The sequence below is a fragment of the Capsaspora owczarzaki genome (genome assembly GCF_000151315.2).
Source record: "Capsaspora owczarzaki ATCC 30864 unplaced genomic scaffold supercont2.1, whole genome shotgun sequence".
In the NCBI taxonomy this organism is placed as follows: Eukaryota; class Filasterea; order Ministeriida; family Capsasporidae; genus Capsaspora; species Capsaspora owczarzaki.
In genome coordinates, this window is record NW_011887292.1 from 3,555,036 (window position 1) to 3,574,015 (window position 18,980).

The following is an 18,980-nucleotide window of genomic DNA, read 5'->3' on the forward strand; positions in this document are numbered from 1 at the left end:
AGGACTGATGACAAGGGAATCCAAACTAAAACTCCCAAAAAGGGGAGACCGAATTCTGAGCTTGCATCCAAAGCCAACACTGCTCCACATCAAGCCTAGTCCTGTTCAAGGGATAAGGGTGGAGCGGGAGAGGGGGGACAGAGACGAAAAGTTTCATCGGTTGATGCATGTCGGAGCGTTGAATTTGTACAGTATCTGGATCTGGATCAATGCTCTTGCGACGATACTCGATGTCAGACATGTGTGTCGATGAGCAACTGATTGGGGTATGTAACTTGCTTTTGGATGAAGCCCAGCAGCCACACACAGTTTCGCAGGATTTCAGTCTTTTTCTGCTGCGAATCTTCTCCGACGAACATCCCAAAATGTCCAACTTCCCAGCCATCCCACTTGCCACAGCCACATCTGCAGCCGAGGTTGAGCTTCGCACTCAGCTCGCAGTGCTTGCGGCTGGTCTCCCGACGACGCTGGCTGGTCTGCCTCCCAAGCCTGCCACAGACCGTGACCCCAGCGTCCCGCATGCGCCAGCGCGCAATCCCAAGCTGACTCCCGCCGAGAAGCAGGTGCGCCTCTCCCTATTTCTTGTTCTTGTTTGTTGTTTGTTGTTGTGATGAGTGTGTCACTGCAACGAGTGCTTCGGAAGAAGAAGAAGAAGAGGAAGGGCGTCGGAACATTGGCAAAATGAGGACGTGCGTGACTGTGGCTCGATTTTGCGCAGTCCGTCAGTAACAGCCAGTCAGTCACTGCGCACCCATCACAGTCGTGTGAGAATGCAGTGGAACGACGATGCGCATTCGTATTTGCGCAGAGAGAGAGAGATGTGTGTGTGTGTCGTTTTCATTGATCCAAATTTGCCCAATCCAACTTACTGCGACTTGCCTTGATTGACTTGAATATATGATCGTCTTCTTCAATCATCATCAAAACAACAGCTCGCACTCAAGAACGCGCTGCGCTACTTTGCGACCGAGCTGCACGAGACACTTGCGCCAGAGTTCTTGAACGAGCTGAACGTCTATGGCCACATTTACATGTACCGCCTGCGTCCGACGAGCTACACCATGAAGGCCCACCCAATCCACCTCTACCCTGCCAAGTGCACTCAAGGTAAAGCCACCCACCCGATGGCTGGCTGTAACAGTGTTGTTTTGTTGTGTTCACTTTTTTTTTCTTTTCTTTTTTTTTGGTTAGCCGCCGCAATCATGGTCATGATCCAGAATAACTTGGATATTGAAGTTGCCCAATTCCCGCATGAGCTCATCACCTACGGTGGAAACGGCTCCGTGTTTTCCAACTGGTACGCACTGGTTCCCAGCTTGTGTGTTGCACAAACTCGCAAATTTCTTTCCAACTAAATGTTTGGCATTTCAGGGCGCAATACCTTCTTGCCATGCACTATCTGAGCCAAATGACCGAGGAGCAAACGCTTGCCATGTACTCGGGCCATCCTGCTGGGTAAGTACCGCAACCAATGGACTCGCCGAGCATTACTGGTTCTCATTGGCTTCCTTGCTTGTATTTTGCTTCTTTTTGTGAAATCTGCAGCCTCTTCCCGAGCCACCGCGAAGGTCCCCGTGTTGTCGTCACCAACGGCATGGTGGTTCCCAACTATAGCAGTCCTGCCGAGTGAGTCGTTCTTCTTGCGTTTCTGACTGACTCTGTTCCTCGTCCTCGTTGCTCATCTTGAGAGTCTACTCTGAAATCTGTCCCCTTATAGCTACGAACGCATGTACGCTACGGGTGTTTCGCAATACGGCCAGATGACTGCTGGCAGCTACTGCTGTATGGGAGCATTTTTTGGCGCATTTGTACAGGTTTTCACGAGTTGCCATGCTCTCACTCTGGGGGTTTTGACACGCAGACATTGGCCCTCAAGGCATTGTTCATGGAACGACGCTGACTCTGCTCAACGCTGGGCGCAAGTATCTTGGCTCTTCCGAGCTGCAGGGCAAGGTGAATTTTTATTTGTTTGTTGTTTGTTTGTTTGTTTGTTTGTTTGTCTTTGCATACCTCGGAAATTTCACGCCAAGCGTGATGGGCAATATTCTTACCTCTGCTTGCTTTGCCTGTAGGTGTTTGTTACGTCTGGTCTGGGAGGCATGAGCGGTGCGCAGCCGAAGGCTGGTGTTATTTGCAAGGCCATTGCTGTCGTCGCTGAGATCAACGGTAGGCTCGCTCTTCTGGTGAAGATTGAATGCTCTTGTTGCTGAAACCATCGCGCCAATCTTTGTTTTGTTTTTCCTGCCTTGTTGCTGCAGGCGATGCTCTTCGCAAACGACACCGCCAAGGCTGGCTCAACGAGTACCACTCGGACTTGACTGCGCTTGTTGCTCGCATCAAACAGGCTCGTGCGGCACGCGAGGTTGTGAGCATTGGCTACTTGGTATGAGATTCAAGCGCGTGGAGTCTGTTTGTATCGGAGGGTTGCAAAATGTCGGTTGATTCTCTTTGGAGGCGCTTTTGATTCATCCCTTCTACACCTGTTCTTTTTTTAGGGCAATGTCGTTGATCTCTGGGAGCACTTTGCCAAGGAGCCTGAGCTGTTGGTCGAGTTGGGCTCGGATCAAACGTCTTTGCACAATCCGTTCATGGGCGGCTACTACCCCGCTGGTCTGACGTACGAAGAAAGCAACACCATGATGCGAGAGAAGCCTGAGGCTTTCCGCGAGGCTGTCAACGACAGTCTCCGTCGCCAAGTGGATGCCATCAATCGTCTGGTTGCTCGCGGCATGCGTTTCTGGGACTATGGCAACTCGTTCATGCTGCAAGCCGGGCGAGCTGGCGCAAACATTCTTCGCCCGGACGGTGGTTTCCTGTACCCGTCGTACGTGGAGGACATTATGGGAGGTATGTTCCAACGTCTTGTTGCTTGCTTTTGGATGTCACTTTCTGTTTTCGCTGTTGTTGTTGTTGTTGTTGTTGTAGAAGTTGTTGTTGCTCACACGGCATACCCTCTGGACTTGTTTGCAGACATCTTCTCTCTGGGATTCGGCCCGTTCCGCTGGGTGTGCACCTCGGGCAAGCGTGAAGACTTGTTGCTCACAGACCAGCTGGCGGCAGAAGTGATTCGCGAAGCCATGAAGGAGGCCAGCGACCGCTCCCGCATGCAGTACGACGACAACCTGCTGTGGATTACCTCGGTGGACGAGCACCAGCTTGTGGTTGGCTCGCAGGCCCGTATTTTGTACTCTGATGCCACTGGCCGCGCCCGCATCGCTGCAGCAATGAACACTGCTCTGCGCGAGGGTCGTCTGTCTGGTCCTGTCGTGCTCAGCCGCGACCACCACGACGTCAGTGGCACAGATTCCCCGTGGCGTGAGACCTCGCACATTCGCGATGGCTCCATGTTTTGTGCCGGTAAGTCGGCAAGAGCTTGGTTGTTACTTTGCACAAAAAAAAGGTGCTCTCATTTGGGGGATGCTTTTGTCGCAGATATGGCCATCCAAAACGTCATTGGCGACTCCTTCCGTGGCGCAACTTGGGTTTCCATCCACAACGGTGGCGGTACGTGTGTTTGTGTCTGAAAGCACTGCTTGGTTCATCGACTAATCCTCAAGTGTCCTTGCTCACACAGGCACGGGCTGGGGCGAGGCCATGAATGGCGGCTTTGGCATGGTTTTGGATGGCTCGAGCGACGCCGAACGTCGTGCCCGACACATGCTCCATTGGGACGTGAACAACGGCATTGCCCGTCGTGCTTGGGCTGGCGTTGACAATGCCGAGTTCCAGATTCGCGCCGCCATGAAGGAGGAGCCCCTTCTTACGGTCACCATGCCGCATCATGCCGACCAGGCGCTGCTGACTCGCATTCTCTCTGCATAATTCTGTCTCTGTGATTGCTCTTCAAAGTGTGCATGTTGTCGGAAACATAAATTTCTTCTTTGTCATTTTGTCTGTTTTGAAAGTACGACGCAGCTCAAACTACACAGGTGGACCTGGAAACATCATCAAATGAAACGGCAACAGTAGAAGATCAAAAAAATTCCAATTGTTGTGGAAAAGATACACTCACAAGAAACAAAAAAAAAGAAACAATCAACAAAAGTCTGGGAGCGCAAAGGCAACTTCTTCGTGGTGTTTGCTTTTTTTTGTGTTGTGTCGATGAGATTGACAGGCTGCCATGACAGCACCTGTACACACTCGCATCAGAGTCAAAACGGTCGAAAACCAATCTTGATCTTCGGGCGCCAATAATAAAAGCATGGCCCGCACAAAAGCCAAAACCAGAACGATACCAAAACCGAAACCACAAACAACCAAAACAAAAAAAAAAAGAGTAGGACAACGACGAAAAAAAAAAAACAAGCGGAACTAGGATAAGGGAAGATATCAAGCTGCGGTCGACCAAAGCTTAGTTCTTTTGGTTCTTGAGCTGGGATGCGAGCCAGTCAAGACCCTCATAAAGACCATCGCCGGAAGTGGCGCAAGTGCCCTGGATGAACCAGTTGCGCTGGCGGAGCGAGTGCAGGCCAAGCTTGTCGGTGATCTCGGGCGTCTGCATGGCGTTGGGCAAGTCTTGCTTGTTGGCAAACACTAGCACGACAGCGTCACGGAGCTCGTCCTCAGAAAGCATGCGCATAAGCTCATCGCGAGCCTCGGAGATGCGCTCGCGATCGTTCGAGTCGACGACGAAAATGAGGCCTGATGAGTGAGGGAGGTGGAACGAGACAAGTTTTGGTCAGACAAAACAGAAATGCCTCAAGATGCCGATCCGCATCAGCTCGAAAACAACAACGACAACAACGACAACAGCAACAGGATGATAAGACGATCAACGACGCAGAGGCAAACGAAAAGGAACAGCTGACACGCACTGGAAAAAAAAATAATAAAATAATAAATCACAAAAAAACCAGTTTGCTGAACGAACGAACGCAGTTCGCCGTAAAAACCGCCCCCACCGAGCTGCTCAATCATCTCGTGCCCTCCGAGTCGATGAACCGAGGCCAGATTCCAAGCAGAATCGAGGGGCAACGCGCCCCGGGCGACTTGGACAACCAACCTCCCCAGCAGCGAGACTCAACAAGGGAAAAAAAAAAAAAAAAAAGCGATCGCCTAATTTTTTTTTTCTTTTTTCCGTTTTTTTTTTTTTTTTCTTCGCGCGCTGTGTGGAAAATTGTTTCGTGGTTTTTTTTTTTGGTTTTTTTTCCTTTTGTTGTTTTCTTTCCTTCCGTTCTTGCGTTCGTGCTGGTGCTTTGCTTACCTTGGGTGTTCTGGAAGTAGTGGCGCCAGAGGGGGCGAATCTTGTCCTGACCACCGACGTCCCACACGGTGAAGCTGATGTTCTTGTATTCGACAGTTTCAACGTTGAAGCCTGAACGAAAAAATCAAAAAAAAATTATTAAAAAAAAAAAAGTCAGCAATGTCAATGCAAAACATGTTGTGGCGTTCGCTGGTTTCGATAACCTGGCCATCGTTCCCTCCAAAACGAAGGGACTCTTCCTGTTCGCCGCTCGCCCAACATGGCCCACGCAACCATCCTCGCAAACCAGACACTGCCTCAGCACTGGCCAGCGAGCGCCGCACGAGTTCCAGTCGACGTGGCTGGCTGGCTTCTTTTTGAAAGTTTTTTTTTTTAATTTCATTTTTTTTTTGTTCAATTCTTTTTTTTTTTTTTTTTTTTTGGCCGTCCTCGTGCTCTTTCGATGCCGCGGACATCGCTACGACCGCAGACCGAGCCCGGCCACCCCGCGTGTTTGATCGTTGGGTCGGCGATCAGGAGCGGCCCACCGTGTAAGGCGGCAAGACGAGCAAAACGCTCAAGCAAAAGCCGTTTGGAAAAAAAAAAAAAAAAAAAAAAAGCCCCACGTTGAAGCCAAATCCAAGCCAAAACCAAAAAAAAAAAAAAAAAAATCAAGGACAATAATAGAATTGAAAATAGAATCGTTGGTTCATTGCGCTGCGACGGGCCGTCCGAGAAGAGGGGGGGGAGGATGGAGACAAGCAGAAGAAGAGATGGGGATGCGACGTACCGATGGTGGGGATGGTGGTGACAATCTCGCCGAGCTTGAGCTTGTAGAGAATGGTGGTCTTGCCGGCGGCATCGAGTCCGACCATGAGAATACGCATCTCCTTCTTGCCGAAGAGGCCTCGGAAAAGGTTGCCAAAGACGTTGCCCATTGTGGTGGTTGTTTTCTGCGTTTTCGTGGGGGGTGGGGATGGGAATGGGAATGGGATGAAGCAAGGAAGGAGAGTGAGTCAAACGCAAAAAATCACAAAAGATAAAAAAAAAAAAAACGAAAAAAAAAAACATACATCAAAATGAGAAATGGCTGCGATTCGGATTTGGAAACTGCTTCAAAAGCAGTTGTTTCGCAAAAGGACGGCGAGCAAAAATCCACAGACCAACACCAACGACGTGTAGCTGCTCGGAAAACACATCTCAAAGACAGCACGGCCGGCTGCATGCACGAGGAATACACCACCAAAAAGCGAACACTCACAAAAAGTGCCGCGCTGGCGCGTTATGTCAGCTCTCCACTGTTCCTCCTGCCACGACGACACTTGGAAGGGATGAACAAAACCAAGAAACAATGAGGCAAGCACTGAGCTTGTTCTAAATTTATCTGGACTTTGTAAGCGCGGGAGCGACTGGCGTGAACGGAGTTGAAGTGATTCAATGTTTGCGAATCATGGGAAGACGCTGCAGCTGAGCAGTTGGAAGGGCTCGGAGGACTATAATACAGATGATAATGACATGGGGGTTGGAAGAGCAGAGAGCAGCTTTTGAACAGCAAGAAGAGCGGCTGGAAGATGCCAGAGCGCCGTGCAATTCATTGAGATGTCGGAACTCGAACAACCTGCAAACTGAACAAGGAATCTGTCGGCGTGTCAAAGTTCCAGATCGAAGGTCACTCGTTATGTAAGGTTGATGGCGCGATTCCGAAGGCTTTCGGCGGGATTGGAAGGCTGAAGAAGTGTGTTGAAAGTGTTAGCATGAAGTTCAACTCGAATGAACAGCGTTTGGTCTGGTGTTGGGTGTGCCAAAGTGGCCCTCGGCAGTTCTCAAGCCGAATCAGGCGCAGCACCATCATCGGCTGGAGCGGCCACCTCGCTTGACTCGGTCGCGGCTGATTCCTGCTCGACTGGGTGTTGTGGTCGCGCAGCCGTCTTCGACCTTGGGTCGTGCTCTTCGTCCTCGTCGCCATAATCATCATCGTCGTCATCTGAAATGTTGCCGGGCATCTCCAGTCCAAAGAAGGCCTCGGGATACTGCTGAGTGAGCTTGGCCCGCAATGCGCTGACAGCAGAGAGCGAACTCGCGGTGAGTGATGAGAGATGTTCAACATCCACCGACGCTCGGCGCCGTCCAAGTATCAACAAACAGAGTCGCCTCGATTTTGTTGAAATCATGAACATCCTTCTTGTTGAATTCCTCAATGAACAAATGCTCAGCATCAACGCGATCCAACAGCAAAACACAAAAAGCGCCTCACCGGATTCGACGAAAGATGGACTCGAGGTCTTTCTTGGCGTCCACCAGCTGGTGTGTGTATGACTTGAACCGAGCAGTGTGAGCTCCAAGCACGCTGTCCAGATGCTCGTTGAAGCGGGACAGCCGCGCGTTCGTCCGCTCAAAGCGACCGAGTCTGCTCCAGCCCAAAGCAAGCTCCAAGTTCAGTGCAGTCCCTCCCACTGTTGCTTGCGGCCCCCGCTTTGCGTCCGACGGGTGCACCCATCGCAAGATCAACAAGAGTTGGGGGGGGGGGTGTGTGCTCACATTAGCCGCTGCTGCCGTAGCATGTCATTGACGGCGCCGTGATCGATGCCCGAAGTAATCTTGTTGGCAAACACGGTGCTCGCGTCCAATGGCGGTGGTGGAGGTGCTTGTCCAGACAGCTCGTCTGTCATTTTGTTGTGTGTGTTTCTGTTGGACTGAATAGATAGGCAAGTATGATAAATGTAGACTAAAACTGTGGGGGATTTCGATTTCGTCTGGCAATGGCTCAAAGCTAGCTGCCACTCTACACAAAGGAACGAGATGCGGTCTGGTGGTTCACTAGCATTGTGAGATCATGAATTACTGTGCATTCGGTCGTAGTACAACTCCAAGTCAAGTTGGTCGAAGCTCAATCTTTTCCATCTTTCCAATCTTCAAATCTTCGTTCGTTCGGCAAAGTCCCTCCCATTTCCTTGCTTTTTTGCTTGTTTTTGTTCATTTTTGCAGTTCATTATTCCATCATGAACGCGCGCCGACTTCAGCCAGGAAGCAGAACGCCAGCCAGCAAGCACAGGGAGCAATCCTTTGTTCTCGTCTCGCTCATGATGCTCTGCCTGCTGCTGGTGGTCGGACCACGATGGATGACGCCGACACACGCTCGGCAGATGCATGCCCGCGAGAACCCTGGCGCTGACCTGTACGACCCCGACGCGGACGACGTCCTGAACGCAGGGCTGATTGGCGACCGCGACGGATTGGCCGACAGCGGGACGACAACAATGGCAACCGAGCGCCATGCCGACGAGTACGAGGACGAGGACGAGTACTCCTCGGAAGACAATCTCGCGCAGCAAATCCCAGAGCAAGTGCTGAGCAAGCTGGGCAAGGGCTGGCGCTTGGAGGCGGACGGAACGGTCACCTTCGATCCCAATGGACTTCACGGCCCGCACAACCCGTCGCATGCAGAGTACGACGAAGGCGGCGATCTGAGTGGATCGTCCGATGCCATCAGCAGAGAAGCCGCTGGCGCAGAGGAAGGCGATTTCACAGACAAGCACAAGCAGTCGCTCTACACGGAAGAGGCCAACCAGGTCGTGAACGGTGATTTCAATGACGATGAGAACATTTTCGACCCCGCGCCGTTTGTCGAGCTGCAAAACGAAGAGTTCATGGCTGCCGCTGCGGCAGATCGCAAACTCCGCGAGGCAGAGGAGGCTGTGGCGGCGAGTCGTGGCATGGCGGCCGCGCCCGTCGAGCCCGACGTGCTGGTTCGCTGCGTTGCCCAGGCCAAAGGCCCCCGTGGATCGCGCATCTTCCATGCCAAAAACCAGGAGCAGCTCGTTCGCCTGCTGGCCGAGTGCACACACGTGATTGGAGGTGTACGGATAGGTCCGTCGAACGGACAGCCCGACGACGAGACCATCACGGACTTGTCCGCACTCGCCAGCTTGCAGGTCATTGAAGGGTTTCTCGACATTCAGAATCTGGCCGCGCTCACGGACGACCGAGGCTTGGGTCACTTGCGTCATGTCGGAGGCTACCTGCGCATCTCGCGCGTCAACAAGCTCGAGTCGCTCAGCGGCCTCACCGCGCTCCGTGATATTGGCGACAACTTGCCAGGCTACCTGTGGAGCGGCAACAGGTTTTCGCTGATGGTGCAAGACAATGCATTGCTTGCCAATCTGGACTCGCTCCGCAAGCTCGGATTTGTGCGTGACGGAATTATCATTTCCGACAATCCGCGTCTGCTCAGCATTGAGGGTCTGCAAGGGATTACCACCACCGCAGGTCCGATTCACATTGAGAACAACGCCGTCCTGCGCGGGATCAAGTCTGCCTTCACCCATGTGCTCGAGATTAGCGGCTATCTCCGCCTTTGGAAAAACCCAGCAATGACGACGCTCGACGGCCTGGGGAGCCTCCGCACCATTGTCGGCACTGGACTTTGGGAAAAGTCATGGGCGCTCATGTTGCACCACCTCAATGGTGTCACCTCTTTGGAACCCCTCAAAAAGAGTCTGGTGCGAATTGGCGCTGGAGGAGTGTTTGCTTTTGCCAACGCAAAGTTCTGTCCGCAGGACATTCCATGGCGGAGCATCACCGCCGATCCGAAAGCTTCCTTGTACTTTGAGCTGAATGCTCCGGACTGTCCAAACTATGCGTCTAAACTATGCGTCTGCTCTTGATGGATGAAAATAAATGGCACCAATTTGCAAGCTTTTCTACTTTTGCACAGAATTGTATTGGGGAAAACGTTGCACCTGACCTTGATCTAGCGCGACACACTGTGATCGAGTGATCCTTCAATAAAGCTGTCTTCGCCTCTCTTAAGGCTTTGCAAATGGATTGGAGTTGGGTGGGCGACAAAAGGGCTTAGGATCACAATGGTGGTTGTTTTTTTTTTTGCATCTGGCGTGGGTTTGGAGTGCATCACTTCATGTTGTGCTAAACGTGTCATTGTATTTGTACCGTCTTCACCAAACTCACACCACGGTCACTCCAACATTTAGTTTTTGTTGTTTGAACCATGTCCAAGCCCTCCATTCTCGTCCTTGGCGGTGAGTGGTGAATTGCTTTTGTTTTTTTTTGTTTTTTTTTTTTTTTTGTTTTTTTGGAGCGTTTTTCCTTTCACTTTTCGGTCATCGTCGATTTTTTTCGTTTTTCGTTTTTCGCCTCGTGTCGTTGATCTCCGCGAACCCGCTTCGCATTGGGCTCGAATGGAAAGCCAACGTGTTCCTCTCTCCCGCGGGCCCGTCCTTGCCGCTCGAAACGGAGCGAGTTGGCGACACAAGCTGGTTGGAGAGTTTTTTTTTTTTTTTTTTTTTTTTTTTAAGTTTGTTTATTTTCAATCTCTGCTTCTTCTCATGAGTGTGAGAGACAACGATTTCGCTTCGTGTCAGCTGCGCACCGCCGTCTGGCGATCTCCAGATGCGCCTCAGCGTCGATGTGTGCCGTGACCGAAGCTCGATGCAGCAGAATGCTCTCAAGCACGAGAGATTTTTCGATCTCGATTTTTTTTTTTATGTTTTTCGATTTGCTTGCGATTCTGGTTGCAATTCGCTTCATCAGCGGGGTGGTCTGCTTGCCCGGCTCGCTTGCCTGCGCCTCTTGCTGAGAGCGTTGGTGCGTGTGTGTCGTTCCATGGCTGAGCCTGCGCGAGTGAGGTCGCTGTGGAAGAACAGAAAGCCTGTTATTTTCCGTTATTTTTTTTTTATTTGTTTGGTTTGTTTGTTTGTATTGTGGCTTTCCTTTTCCTTCTTTTTATTTTATTTTTTTATTATTTTTTATTTTTTTTTTTTTGTTTTTTTGGTTTTTTTTATTTTTTGTTTGTTTTTTTTATGTTTTTTGAGCTCACTGTGATGACTTGCATCGTTTTGCAGGCGTCGGCTTCATCGGCCGCAACCTGATCGTCCATCTCGTTGAGAACAGCCTTGCCAGCAAGATCCGCGTCGTCGACAAGGTCTTGCCCCAGACCGCTTGGCTGACTGAGCGCCAAACCAAGGCTTTCGCTGGTGTTGAGTTTGTCCAGGGCAACCTGACCAACGCTGGTGAGTACGCCCGGATCTTGAGCTGTGCTGCTTTGATGTCTTGCTTGATTCAGTGTCGTCTTGTTGTTGGATTGATCTCGTTTGTCACTCTGTGGACGTTGTGGTTTTTTTTTTTTTTTTTTTTTTGGTTTTTTGGTTTTTGGTTTTTTGTTTGTTGCTCACTGCTTGTTTTTTGGCGGGGGGTTTTGTCTTGCCTGTGCAGCTTCCACTGCCAACGCCTTCGACAACGCTGGCGCCTCGTTCGACTTTGTCATCAACCTCGCTGCTGAGACCAAGTACGGCCAGACTGAGAAGGTACGATCTGTGATTTTCTCGCAAAACCACAAGTTGATTATTTCATTGCTCTTTTCCTTCCTCTCACTTCTTCTTCTTCTTCGTCTTCTTCTTCTTCTTCCATTTTCTGCTCCTGCTCTCTCCATCTCTTAGATCTACGAAGAGAAGGTCCTCAGCTTGTCGGTGTGCGTCGCCAAGGAGGCTGCCAAGCGCGGCGTCAAGCGCTTTATTGAGGTGTCGACCGCCCAGGTGTACAGCAGCGACAAGGATGCCAGCACGGAGACGGACAAGCTCAACCCGTGGACTACCATTGCGCAATACAAGCTGAAGGCTGAGGAGGCCATCAAGGGCATTGCCGGCCTGAACTATGTCATTGTTCGCCCCGCCATCGTCTACGGCACTGGCGATTTGCTCGGCCTGACCCCGCGTCTGATTATCGGCGCCGTCTACAAGAGCCTCAACGAGCAGATGAAGCTTTTGTGGACTGAGAAGCTCCGCCTCAACACTGTACATGTTGACGACGTTGCGCGCGCCCTCTTCTACCTGACCGACCACGGCAACAGCGGCGAGATCTACAACCTGGCGGACAAGGGCGACACGTCCCAGGACACTGTCAGCACCATCCTCGATCAGATCTTTGGCATCAAGCACTCGTACGCCGGCTCAATCCAGTCCAACCTGGCCAAGCTCAACATGAAGAACATTACCGAGGATGTCAACGAGTCGCACATGGACCCCTGGTCGAAGCTCCTCAAGGCCGACGGCATTGAGAACACTCCTCTCAGCCCCTACCTCGACCAAGAGCTGCTGTACAACAACAACACGACCGTTGACGGCTCCAAGATTGAAAAGCTCGGCTTCTCCTACACCCAGCCGCAGCTCACCAAGGACGCCCTCAAGAACGTCGTCGATGAGTACGTCAAGCTTGGCCTCTTCCCCAAGTCCATCCTGTAAAGCTGTCCCTGTTTTTTTGTTGTTTTCATTTTGGCATGTCTGTGAGGATGAAAAGCAAAACGCCGAAATACAGAAAACATTTTGTCGACCAGACTGTAGTTTTCGCACCCAACAATTTTGTGTGTGTGTTTGTGTTTTCGTTTGTGATCTGTTAGCTGTCCTGCAAATTGTGTATTGTGACAAAGCCGCTCGTTGTGTTGGTGGACCCGAAAAAAAGAAAAAAGAAAAAAAAAAGCTGCTGTCGTTTTATTGTTGTTCATTTATGTCCTTCTTCTTCACGGTTGATGCGCTGGGAGTTGTCGCGCGTTTTCCCTGCTTGCTTGTGCTTGAACAATCACCGCATTGAATATCGCGCAATCCGTCTCAGAACGGAGGGGGAGATTTTATTTTATTTTATTTTATAATATTTTTCTTGGCGGCACCTTGCGGTTGATTGCTGCTTGCAGTTTGGTTGCCGTTTCTTTTTTCGGCTGACCGCATAAGCAGTGGTTTTGTTTCACAAACACAGTGTTTCGTGACATGCATCAACGCGTTTCGTGGGAAGAATGACGAATGGTGTTGGGTAACTCGAGTGTATTTTCATCCATGGATCTTGTTGCCTTTGTGGGATCTTGATCAACGATATTAACAAAAAAAAAAAAAAAAAAAAAAGCCCAATTCATTCATTTCCACAGTCTTTTTATTTGTTTTATTCTTTTTTTTTGCTCGTTGTTTTTGTTTTTTCCTTGCGATTATTCAGACCAGCTTGGCGGCAGTGTTTGAACAGGACCAAAGGTACCGCCCATCCCCCTTATAGTCCCGCACCCTTCTCGTTGTCATTGAGTGTCCTTCAGCAGCCTATTGCTGGGCAACTGCACATGTTGTCTTTTTTTTTTTCTTTTTTTCGTTTTCGTTTCTTTTTTTTCCGTGTTTTTTTTTTCGTTTTTCTTGTCTATTTTCGGGGAGGTTTTTTGTCGCTTTGCCTTGCGGCTGCTGTCGTTGGTCGTCTGCCTCCTGATGTGCCGGCCGCATCGGCAGCGTGTTGTGCTGGCACACACACTTGCGGTTTTGCAGAACAAGACGTTGGCAGGAAGCCAAGGCTGTTGTGACGTTTCCTGAATCTACGCAAACAAAAAAAAAAAAAATCAAAATGCAATTGATAGAGAAAAGAACAAAAAAAAAACACAACAACAACAGCTCACCTGTCGTGCAGCCACTGGTAGCGCAACCTCCGCACTCATGCTGGCCTGCATCCGTGCTGTGTGTTGGTGGTGCAACGCTGTGTGCGATGATGCCTGTCTCTTGCGCCGCAATGAGACGCTGCTCCAGCCCTGTTCGCCAAACAAAAAAAAAAAATCGCTTTCCATTTTCTGTTGTGTTTTTGTCTTTTTTTTTTTTTTTTTTTCTTCCGTTATTTTTTTTCTCTCTCTTTCCCATTCGTGCCAGCGAGTGCCTGTGCTGCCGCTCTGGTTGTGCGCGGTGTGTGCTGGCGCAGTGTCACAATGACGCTCTTTTGGTCTTCTCAGGCCAACGCTGTTGTAACGGGTTCATTGACCCAAAGCAAAACCGCCCGATTTTTATTTTGTATTTTTATTGTATTTTTTATTTTTTCGGTTCGTTCTACACACAACAAAAACCAAAAAAAAAAAAAAAATCATCGCTTTTCAAAACCCAGAAACGTTTTTGGGGCAACTTTTTTTTTTTTTTTTCAAAACAAAAATTATTAAAATCGTCGATCGTTTTGTTTCTGTTTTGGGATTTTATTTTTCTCACTGATTTTTTTTTTTTTTTGGCTTGTTCACACACACACACACCCTCTCTCTCTCTCTCTCTCTCTCTCTCTCTCAAAACAGAAAAACTCTCTCGTGCAAAAAATCAAACAAGGTACTCGTACTTTCAACGGACAACAAGAACTACTGGCAACAATGGCGTCTCTTTCTCTGCGTGTGCACATTGTCAAGACAAACAATGTCAAGACAATGCAGTTCGACCCGGACATGATTGTCCACGACATCTGCAAGGACATTCGCGACCGTCTTGGCGAGGCCAACACTGGCGGCACGGATCACGGTCTGTTCTGGCCCGACGAAGACCCCAAGAAGGGCCGCTGGCTCGAGCCCGGCCGCACCCTGAACTACTACGATCTCAAGTCGGGTGACATGCTCGAGTACAAGAAGAAGCACCGCCCTCTGCGTGTGCGCCTGATGGACGGCACCCTCAAGACTGTGCTCGTGGACGACTCGCAGTCGGTTGGCGATCTCGTCAAGACTGTCTGCTCGCGCATTGGCATCAACAACCCGGACGAGTTTGCCTTTGTCAGCGAGGCGGAGGTCAAGGAGGAGGAGAAGAAGCCCCGCGACCGTGACGAGGAGGAGGAGCTCGCTCGCTCCAAGAAGGACCGCGAGAAGATGGAGAAGCTCAAGAAGAAGCTCCACACGGACGACGAGATTGGCTGGCTCCTCAACGACCGCTCGCTTCGTGAGCAGGGTATCGACGAGACCCAAGTCCTGCTGCTCCGCAAAAAGTTCTTCTTCTCGGACCAGAACGTCGACCGCAACGACCCCGTCCAGCTCAACCTGCTGTACGTGCAGTCCCGCGACGCCATCCTCAACGGCACCCATCCGTGCACGGAGGAGGAGGCCTGCCAGTTTGCGGCCATGCAGTGCCAGGTCCAGTTTGGCGACCACCAGCCCGACAAGCACAAGCCCGGCTTCTTTGACATCAAGGGCCTGCTTCCCCCGGAATACGCCAAGAACAAGTCTGTCGAGAAGCGCATCTTCCAGGAGCATGCCAAGCTCCACTCCATGACCGAGCTCAACGCCAAGTACCGCTACATTCAGCTGTGTCGCTCGCTCAAGACCTATGGTGTCACCTTCTTCCTCGTCAAGGAGAAGGAGCGCGGCAAGAACAAGCTCGTCCCCCGTCTGCTCGGCATCACGCGCGACAACATTATGCGTGTCGACGAGAAGACCAAGGAGGTCCTCAAGACCTGGCAGCTCACCCAGGTCCGTCGCTGGGCCGCCTCGCCCAACTCGTTCACCCTCGATTTCGGCGACTACTCCGAGTCGTACTACTCTGTCCAGACCAGCGAAGGTGATGCCATCTCCCAGCTCATTGCCGGTTACATTGACATTATCCTGAAGAAGAAGAAGAACTCTGACCGCGGCGTCGGTGAAGACGGCGAGGAGCAGCTCATGCTCGAGGACTCTGTCTCGGCTGGCAAGGCCACCGCCATCCAGCACGTCCCTTCGGCCCTGGGCTATGCCACCGAAGGCAGCGTCGCCCTCCCCGGAATTGTTCGCTCGGCTGGTGCTGGCGTTGGCCAGTTTGGCCGCGCTGGCGCTCAGCAGCTGCGCTACTCGAGCTACAACGGCTCTGGCATGTCGGCCACTGGCCAGCAGGCGCACATGGGCATGTCGATGGCCGATGCCTCCGGCCATGGTGCCGCCCAGCACGCCCTCATGGGCACTGTTCAGACTGGCTTTGCCGCCGTCAACGCTGCCACCAACGAGCTTGGTGTTGCTGCCTCGCTGCCCCCGCTTGGTACCGACCCTGCTTCCATCCAGTGGCGTCAGCAGACCCTCGACGTGTCCAAGCAGAACATGGCCTCGCAGCTTGCCGCCATGACTGCAGCGACCGCGTCCGTCGTCACGCTCACTGGCGCCGAACCCTCGGAGGTGGACCACACTGCCGTCGGCTCTGCCGTCACCACCATCTCGTCCAACTTGACTGAGCTCGCCAAGAACGCCAAGATGATGGCTGCCCTCGTCTCGGACTCTGGCACGAGCGATCGTCTGCTCGAGGCTGCCCGCGGCCTCGCCGGCGCCACCTCCAAGCTCCTCAACTCGGTCAAGCCCGGCTCGACCGACTCGCGCCAAGACCTGCTCACCGCCGCCTCGGCCATCGGTGCCGCCACCTCGGACCTCCTCGCCCACATGGGCGAGCCCGAGGTCGACGCTGCCTCCCAGGAGGAGCTCCTCGCCATCAGCAAGGCGATCGCCGCCGCGACGACCAACCTCGTCTCGTCTGCCAAGACGGTTGCCAGCAAGTCGGACGACCCTGCCGCCCAGAACAAGGTCATCAACGCTGCCAAGGGCACTGCCATGAGCACTTCCCAGCTCGTCGCCTGCACCAAGGTGCTCGCGCCGTCCATCAACTCGCCCATGTGCCAGGAGCAGCTCATCGAGTCTGCCAAGCAGGTCACCAACTCTGTCGACTCGCTCGTTGGCTCTGCCGACTCTGCTTGCAAGGACGAGGCTGCCAAGGCCGAGCTCAAGCAGAACGCTGCCACCGTCTCGGAGGCTGTTCAGCGTCTGATTGCCCAGGCCCAGCAGGGTGGTCGCGCCAAGCCCCAGAACGATTTCGACGAGGCTTGCGACACTATTCTCGCCTCGACCGAGAAGCTGTTTGCCTCGATGGGCAACGCCCCCGAGATGGTTCGTCAGGCCAAGGCCCTCGCCCAGGCCACCTCGCAGCTTGTCAACTGCATCAAGGCTGATGCCGCCAAGGAGACCGACCCCGAGAAGCAGCGCAAGCTGCTCGCGGCCGCCAAGGAGCTCGCCGAGTGCACTGCTCGCATGATTGCTGCCGCCAAGGAGGCTGCCCAAAACCCCAACGACGCCACCTACCAGGCCAAGCTCAAGGAGGCTGCTGAGGCGCTCCGCACTGCCACCAACGCTGCTGCCGCCGCTGCCATCAAGAAGAAGCTCATGAAGAAGCTCGAGGAGGCTGCCAAGCAGACTGCTGCCGCGTCCACCCAGCTCATTGCTGCCTCCCAGGCGTCCACCTCGTCCAACCGCAACCAGGCTTCGCAGCAGCAGCTGCTTGCTCAGTGCAAGGCTGTCCAGGACACGCTTGGCCAGGTCATCTCGGCCACTCGCGACCACGCCAACAACCCCGACACTCCCTCCGCTCAGCTCAACCTGATCAACGCCACCAAGGCGGTCGTCAACCCCGGCGTCAAGATGGTTGCTGCTGCCAAGGCTGCCCACCCCACCGTCGGCGACCCCGCTGCTGCCCTCAACCTCGCCAACGCTGCCAAGCAGGCTGCCCTTGCACTTGCCGAGCTCCGCTCTGCTCAGGCCAAGGCTGCCGATGCTTGCGGCTCGCTCGAGATTGACTCGGCCATGCACTCTGTCAACCAGCTGGGCAAGGACCTGCAGGATGCCCAGAAGGCTGCTGCCGAAGGCAAGCTGCTTCCCCTCCCCGGCGACAACGCCGAAGAGGCCGCTCTCGAAGTCGGTGCCACCTCCAAGACTGTCGGCTCGTCCATGGCGCAGCTCCTCACGGCTGCCAACCAGGGCAACGAGAACTACACTGGCATTGCTGCTCGCGACACTGCCGGTGCCCTCAAGGTCCTCGCCTCTGCCGTCCGCGGTGTCGCTGCCACCACCAACGACCGCGAGGCGCAGGATGCCATCCTCAAGTCTGCGCACACGGTCATGGCCGAGTCCGCCAAGCTCATTGGCGAGGCCAACGCCGCCGTCAAGAACTCGGCCGACCCCCAGAAGCAGCAAAAGCTCGCTGCTGTCGCCAAGACTGTGTCGGCTGCCCTCAACCAGGTCGTCAGCTGCCTGCCCGGCCAGCGCGATGTCGACAACTGCATTCGCGCCATCGCGGCTGCGTCCGAGCGTCTCGACAGTGGCAACTTCCCCGCCCCCAAGCCCGGCGAAACGTTCGCCCAGTCGCAGGATGCCCTCACCAACGCGGCCGCTGCCCTCAACTTGGCCTCGAACGACCTCGTCGTCGCTGCTCGTGGCACCCCGCAGCAGCTCGCCGAGGCTGCCAAGGCCTACCAGGTCAAGCACCAGAACTTTATCGACTCTGGCGTCAAGCTCGCTGGCGCCACCAAGGATGTCCAGGCCCAGCAGGAGCTCATTTCCCAGCTCAAGGGTGTCTCTGCCTCCTCGTCGCGCCTGGTCATTGCCTCGAAGGCCCTCGCTGCCGACCCCAGCGGCCCGAACAACAAGAACAACCTTGCGCTGAGCGCTCGTGGTGTCACTGACGCCATCAACGCGCTGCTCGACACGTGCTCGACCTCTGCCCCCGGCCAGAAGGAGTGCGACAATGCCATCCGCAACATTAACGCCATGGCTGCCTCCCTCAACAACCCCTCCGAGCCCGTCAGCGACGCCTCGTACTTTGAGTGCCTCGACACTGTCCTTGAGAAGAGCAAGGTTCTTGCCAACGCCATGGGCGAGATTGCCAACTCTGCCCGCTCTGGCGAGGGCGAGAAGATTGGCGCCTCTGTCACTGAGGCTGCCTCTGCCGTCACTGCCCTGACGGAGGCTGCCGCCCAGGCTGCCTACCTTGTCGGTGTTGCCGATCCTTCCTCGAGCGCCGCCGTTGTCGGCCTTGTCGACCAGGGCCAGTTTGCCCGTGCCCAGCAGGCCATTCAGGGCGCTTGCGACTCGCTGCTCGTCCCGAACGCCTCGCAGCAGCAAATCCTCTCTGCTGCGACCGTCATTGCCAAGCACACTGCTGCCCTCTGCACTGCTTGCAAGACTGCCTCGACCAAGACGGCCAACCCCGTCGCCAAGCAGCAGTTTATCAACTCGGCCCAAGAA

At 53.3% G+C, this 18,980-nt stretch overlaps 5 protein-coding genes across 5 annotated transcripts; 3 read left to right on the forward strand and 2 right to left on the reverse strand.

The window, feature by feature from the left end:
* Positions 1–314: 314 nt before the first annotated feature.
* Positions 315–3,887, forward strand: CAOG_01109 (urocanate hydratase). The gene is made up of 13 exons (XM_004365923.2): positions 315–563; positions 933–1,107; positions 1,192–1,297; positions 1,372–1,455; positions 1,546–1,626; positions 1,718–1,782; positions 1,862–1,953; positions 2,073–2,166; positions 2,259–2,383; positions 2,496–2,847; positions 2,971–3,357; positions 3,433–3,504; positions 3,575–3,887. The coding sequence occupies exons 1-13, from the start codon at positions 366–368 to the stop codon at positions 3,820–3,822; spliced, it is 2,079 nt and encodes a 692-aa protein (XP_004365980.1). The 5' UTR covers positions 315–365; the 3' UTR covers positions 3,823–3,887.
* CAOG_08473 (ADP-ribosylation factor 1) lies at positions 3,862–6,320 on the reverse strand. Its single transcript, XM_011271743.1, has 4 exons — positions 6,256–6,320; positions 5,973–6,135; positions 5,204–5,314; positions 3,862–4,641 (listed from the first exon to the last, which is right to left on the reverse strand). Exons 2-4 carry the CDS (start codon positions 6,118–6,120, stop codon positions 4,352–4,354), a joined length of 549 nt encoding a protein of 182 aa, XP_011270045.1. The 5' UTR covers positions 6,121–6,135; positions 6,256–6,320; the 3' UTR covers positions 3,862–4,351.
* Positions 6,256–7,901, reverse strand: CAOG_08474 (hypothetical protein). The gene is made up of 3 exons (XM_011271744.1): positions 7,721–7,901; positions 7,437–7,589; positions 6,256–7,240 (listed from the first exon to the last, which is right to left on the reverse strand). Exons 1-3 carry the CDS (start codon positions 7,849–7,851, stop codon positions 7,006–7,008), a joined length of 519 nt encoding a protein of 172 aa, XP_011270046.1. The 5' UTR covers positions 7,852–7,901; the 3' UTR covers positions 6,256–7,005.
* A 188-nt stretch (positions 7,902–8,089) lies between these two features.
* Positions 8,090–9,983, forward strand: CAOG_01112 (hypothetical protein). The gene has a single exon (XM_004365926.2). The coding sequence runs from the start codon at positions 8,182–8,184 to the stop codon at positions 9,844–9,846; it is 1,665 nt and encodes a 554-aa protein (XP_004365983.1). The 5' UTR covers positions 8,090–8,181; the 3' UTR covers positions 9,847–9,983.
* A 181-nt stretch (positions 9,984–10,164) lies between these two features.
* On the forward strand, positions 10,165–12,528 carry CAOG_01113 (NAD-dependent epimerase/dehydratase). Its single transcript, XM_004365927.2, has 4 exons — positions 10,165–10,218; positions 11,041–11,208; positions 11,411–11,502; positions 11,635–12,528. The coding sequence occupies exons 1-4, from the start codon at positions 10,188–10,190 to the stop codon at positions 12,433–12,435; spliced, it is 1,092 nt and encodes a 363-aa protein (XP_004365984.1). The 5' UTR covers positions 10,165–10,187; the 3' UTR covers positions 12,436–12,528.
* Positions 12,529–18,980: the final 6,452 nt, after the last annotated feature.